We start from the raw sequence: 5,916 nt of genomic DNA on the forward strand, positions 1-5,916 counted from the left end.
GAGAGGAGAAACGAGGAGGAGTGAAGGCGGAAGAGGAGAGTGTCGCTACTTTACGACGTTGAAGGGGATTTAGCTGAGCTGTTGTTGCTGTTGTCTCGAACGGATCAAATCCATGCATGCGCGCGCCGTGTCTGGAATGTGTTTGAAAGTTCCGCCGCAATCGTATACAAACTGCACCGGCCAGTTCACACACGAGGGCATGGGCGTCCAACGATCATGCTTGCTTACAAACTGCACATGCAGTTCATGAACACCAGCAAAAAAAAAAAAAAAAAAAAAATCAACGCCCCTTTCTTAAAGAAAGACGGTTGAATGCGAAGCTTTCCCCCTATGCAAACTGAATCAAAGTTCAAAGCCAGCGACCACGCAAAGAACCCAAGACATGCTGAGCGACCCGATGCTATGCATATGCGATTTCATTGGTTGTTTAGGATTTATTTTTTGAACGTTGATGTATAATGAAGACACATTTCGTTAAGTTGCATAGCCCTTATTTTAGATCATGTAGCCGTTGATTACACGCACACCCTCACACTTTCATGGACGACTCTACACTTGCACAGTATTGCCTTGTTGTGATCGCTGTGGTAGACGGTCAGATCTAAGCTCAGCTAACGTAACGTGACATAGCCTATTTGCAAACGTGAGATCAATGCAGGAACCCTGTGGCGTCGTGGGGTCTCTGTAGTGTCTTCAGTTTCAACGAGTAGCGATCTAGCATGAAACTCTCGATCCATTTGCCGTGCTTCTTCGCCACATCGATGTTAAAGTCACCGCACACAAGGATCGGCGTACTATGCGGCTATAAGGTCTTCGTTTCTGCCAGGGACTATTCCGCGTCACAACGAGACGTGTTCGGCCTGATGTACATGTACACGTTGCCGATACACGGGATCGGCCGTGCACGGGCACGATCGCGCTCACATTCGCGTATCCGGCAGCCTCTTCTGCCGTGCGTTGCACCGGCAGACGCGCGTAATGCAACACAGATATATACAGTTCGCCTGGGTAACAGCGTTCAACGAGCTTGAAGGGGCGTTTTTTTTTTTTTTTTGCAGATCCTGAGAAGAGCCCGGGTTCACGCGCACTTTGTCTCCAATAAGCAGGGAAGCCCAGTTAATCGCGAACATGGGTGGTGTCATGCGTTGCAGACGCAACTTGCGTTTCCAGGGAACTATGTGCGCATGCGCTACTCTCGCCGAGCTCGTCGCTTCGCGCCGCCGTTATCAAGCACTGACCGGCCGGCCAGTCGGCGCTGGCGCGGTACTGCGAATGTGAACTGTAGTTGCTGTAGTGTTCTACGCAAATGTGTATAAGGTGGCCTTCCTGCAGCGAGTTACCGGCGCTCACGGACTAATCTGAGACAGAAAGCCTTGCTTTAAAAAAAGATCGGAAACGAAGGAACGCAAGACAGACGAGACCGCAGTCCGCGCAGCACCGCACTTTGACCCATCACGCAGCTCGCGAACCGGCAACGAGAGCGAAGCCTGGGAAAGCGACTGGGACGCAAGTTTGACGGCGCCTATCTCGTAAATGGTGGCATCCACGCGCTGGAATTTGTGAATTGTAGTATGTGCCATATGGTAATCGCTTAACTTAACCAGTGAATTTTGTTTATTAGGCGATTATACACTTTTCGTGGCAGTAATGTCCGCTTCTTCGAGAAGTGTAATATCTGGTGCACGTAATTGAGGAAATTACGAGTGTTCGTTGAGACATCCTGTATGTGAAAAGATGCATATGTGTACGTACACTACATGTCAGCGACGTGCGATGAAAGGGAATATCTCAAAAGTGATGCAGCTGCGACCCTGCAGAACCGCTCCTAAATATACTCGTGCACGGGTACGGCCCTGGCTGGACGTGTCTACCCTGACGAGATGCATCATTTTGTTAACTCGAAGAAATGAATAAGGTGTAATAGAATTATGTAGCGATCATTGAGACTGCATGTAGCGCCTGAAAATGAGGAAGGCCAAGGCAAAAAATAAAAAGTATAGGAATATTTATTAATATGTATAACAAGCAAAGATTAAAACACAACACAGGTTATACTACGCTATGTACACGACGCGAAGCCAGCGCCAGGCGCTCTTATGCGACCAGTTTAGGACTACCGAGCAGCGGTTTTCTTTCGGCTGCGTCTATTTCATCATCGGCGCGCCAGTGGTTGTCGACAGCGAGTTTGTAGATCCAGACGCCGATGACGGCACCAAGATGCGGGCCGACCACCGGTACCCAAAACCAGTTGTAGGCACGGAAGGAGAACACCGCAGAGCCCCAGCCGCCCATGGCTGTGAAGATCCTTGGGGCAAGGTCGCGAGCCGGGTTGAGGGGGTTTCCGCAGTTGTATGAGAAGGCGTACATGCAGGCGGAGACGGTAAGGCCGACGAGGAGGGGCTGCTGGCCGCGAGAAACATCCATGTTCCGGGTATCTGTGATAGCACAGATACCAACCAGCAGCACTGCAGTGCTGACAATTTGATCCACAAGGCACGTAAAAGTGGACACACCGGGAGCAGGGAAGCAGGAGAACACCGGAGCTGTGGCGTTGATGCCGTATACAGTCGTGAGGTTGGCGTCAATCTGCGAAGTGTGAAGTAGCCCCCGAACAATTATGACGCCGCGACGCGCCCGACTAAGAGACAGGAAAGGCAACGAAAGGGGTGAACGCAAGTGATGTAATTATGTGGGACTCCTAATAGGTCAGACAGGAGAGAAGAGGTAATTGCATACGTGCACAAGAAAAAAAAAGTAAAGCGACGTAGTAACAGATCAGACTGCTTACGTGAGGAAATGTTCAACGCTTACGTTCCCGAAGAGCAAGTGACGCGCGGGAGGCAGCGATGCGGCGTGTGCGATGACGAAGGCACGCCACAAACAAAATTAGACCCTTTCGGTCGTATATTGCCACACAACAAGAATCGTTATCAGGCTCATCTGCATTTCTTGTCTTGAACGATGCGAGCCCGATACTTCCAAGTCCCGAACGGATATGCACGTCATCAGCATGCCAGAGCATTCTGGACAGTAAAGTAGCGAGCGCATCGATTTCAAGAAAGGCAACGCAAGGAAGACATGACAATCATTCTGTGGTAAATATACACCCCAAAGGGTGTACGTTTCTACAAGAGTGTAGGCCGAAGTTTAGTCGGCCAGAACCACGGAGCCTCCATGGCGTCGCGTAAGCGCGCAAGTCTTGCAACTCTAAGGCGCGGGTTCGATTACGACCCTGATCGAAATGTACCAAATTTGATTTTCAATTTCATTAACCGACTTTCCAGAATCCTGCCCGAGAAATCTGAAGGCAATCCGAGCGTTTGCGACGCGTTTTGCACTCGTCGCGCCGTCGGCCACTTTTGGTACCATCTTTCCGTCACGTTGCCGCCGACGACGCCGGATTTTCACGTAATGGGGCATGGAATGCTGGCGCATTTAAAAAAAAAAAGGGGGGGGGGGGAACTGCTAAATCTCCGCCACTTGGAGAGGCGGGGATGAAGAAACAGGTGCGGGAGTTGTGGTTGGATCGTGAAGCACAGATACCAAGTCGAATGACGGACGTGAACGCCTGCGTGCTGAAGCATGACGAACTGAAAGGTAGGTTCGTAAATGCTCGTGAACTAAAGAGGACAACAGTCATAATCAACTAACGTTAACGCTCGTTATGGTGATAAGTCAAATGGATTCCTGCAGCAGTAAATTACTCTGCGAAAACACGGAAAATACTACTGTTACCACGAGTAGCCGATGGTAAGCGAGAAAAAAAAAAAAAACCGCAACTGAAGACTCGTAGCGAAGCCTTCGTGAAGTAACCGTACCATCTCGGCATGGCGTTAGGGCTCTGGAACACTCCGGCACAATCCACAACTACTGTAGCGATAAAGATTCTCCCGACTGTGCTGTAAAGAAGCATGACATTGAACATGGCAGGCTGCGGAAACGGAGCTAACGCGGCTGAAATATTAAAAAAAAAAGAAAGAGAGAAAAGTACTTTGAAATCCATGACGCCACAGTGACGTCCAGGTGTCGGTGTTTCGGCTCGAAATTTAGGAACGAGAACTGACCTTCATTATCGTTCATAATCAGCGTATTTCAAGATGAACAGCATGCAAGAGCTTTCAAATAATTTTTTTGTCAGTCTAATCTGCTTTAGCGTCCCTCAAGGCTGCGTACATGATAATGCCATCACGTCGGGTATTGAGCGGGTTCCTCACGTGACTGACAAGCTGACCGAGTACAAAGTGACGTGTGGCGTCGGCACACCTACCTGACTAAGAGCATCGGTGTACACGACGTAAACGAGGCAGGAAGCCAAGAAAGCACCCACGTACTGCGCTGCGACGTACGCGAGGACCTTACACCAGGCAAGCTTGCCGACGGTAGCCATGGCGACCGTGACGGCCGGGTTCAAGTGGGCACCGGACACACCTCCCGCGACCAGTACTCCCAGAAAGACGGCGAGACCCCAACCCAGGGGTCCCGCAGCGAGGCCTGTCGAGCCCAGCTGGAAGACCGTGAGCGAGGCGAGGACACAGTCGCCGACCAGGGTGAGCACGAGCGTGCCCACCATCTCGGCAAGCGCCTGGCGGGCCAGCGGCTTCTCGATACAGCAGCCGCACACTCGTCTCCAAGCCCGGGTCACAGCGTTGGGTTTCATGGCTGCTGCTTCCTCTGCTGCTGCTTTCCGCGTCCTTGCCACCTCTGACCTCAGCACGCCAAGTGCGCCCGGAGCATCGTTGCTCGCGTTTTATGTAGCTACGTATGATCGTCATGGTACAAGTCACGAGGGATGCTTTATCGTCGTATCTTTAATCCGACTGGACTTGCCGCGTCACTAGCTTAGATAGAAACGGGCACAGTATAGCATGTATCGAGGCTAACTTCATAACTCCCTCAGTGCTCATGCGCAGCTACCTCATCCGTTTTGTCATCACGAGAAGCATGTATTGAGGCGAAATCATGCCGTGTTTGCATGGGCCAGTGTCTTTAACTGCACTGTTTACGCGATGGAGTACGCCGCATATAGCCACTTGTGTGATGTATACGCTTTCCCACAGGCTGCCTCCAGCCTTTGTTATATAGATTAGTTTGCAAAGAGACCGTATTTCAGAGTTGATGGTTAGCTGTTCCAATATATATATATATATATATATATATATATATATATACTGTTTGCACTGACTCTTTCAATGACGGTCTGTCGCTCTGCCACTTGCAGCAGCCTGTTTGGGCGTGGTCTACACCCGCCTAAACTGTTTAATATGACTAATAAACCTGTATGTGCCCCAGGAGCTACTGGATATTTACCGCTCTTCAATGAACCTCTTTGACGCCAACTTGGGAAACTGGGTAACGTGGGCCGTTTGTGTGGGTATGTGCCCAGTGATGTCAGTGTTGGCCATTCCTGTGGGTATGGGCCACTGGATATATATGCCTCTCTTCGATGAACCTCCTTCACACCAACTTCGCGTGTGGCATCACTAGGGTGTTAATCGAGTTTGTGCAAGTTTGACGCAAATTTGGTTCACTAGGTATCACAACAACAACAAACTACACTATGCGTTGCACAACGCATCAGTTCGTAAACGTCACAACAGCAATAACCCTTCGCTGCAGAACAGTACGTCTATATTATCCATAAGAGTCCTTCTCTACCAAACCGTGAATGCTTCGCATTACGTAGATGGCAACTGGCGTTGAGTCAGCGTATTTTTTTTTTTATACTAGAAAAGCAGGTTAATGCTTTAGTCTGATTCGGTCGTAGCCATGGTAGAGCATCGGCGTACGAATGTCACGTGACAGCTAGTAGTGAAGTCCACGGACACGTGGCGTTAAGGGAAGTAGCGCACGTACGTACTGGCGCAAGTATTGTGGTTCAGCACCAGCAAACGACAAATATTAGAAAGATGCCGCACT

General features: G+C 50.0%; 1 protein-coding gene across 1 annotated transcript; it reads right to left on the bottom strand.

The window, feature by feature from the left end:
* Window positions 1-1,988: 1,988 nt before the first annotated feature.
* On the bottom strand, window positions 1,989-4,738 carry LOC126547114 (aquaporin-10-like). The gene is made up of 2 exons (XM_050194980.3): window positions 4,268-4,738; window positions 1,989-2,586 (listed from the first exon to the last, which is right to left on the bottom strand). Exons 1-2 carry the CDS (start codon window positions 4,655-4,657, stop codon window positions 2,095-2,097), a joined length of 882 nt encoding a protein of 293 aa, XP_050050937.1. The 5' UTR covers window positions 4,658-4,738; the 3' UTR covers window positions 1,989-2,094.
* Between the last annotated feature and the right edge of the window lie 1,178 nt (window positions 4,739-5,916).

The sequence above is a fragment of the Dermacentor andersoni genome, chromosome 1 (assembly GCF_023375885.2).
Source record: "Dermacentor andersoni chromosome 1, qqDerAnde1_hic_scaffold, whole genome shotgun sequence".
NCBI lineage: Eukaryota > Metazoa > Arthropoda > Arachnida > Ixodida > Ixodidae > Dermacentor > Dermacentor andersoni.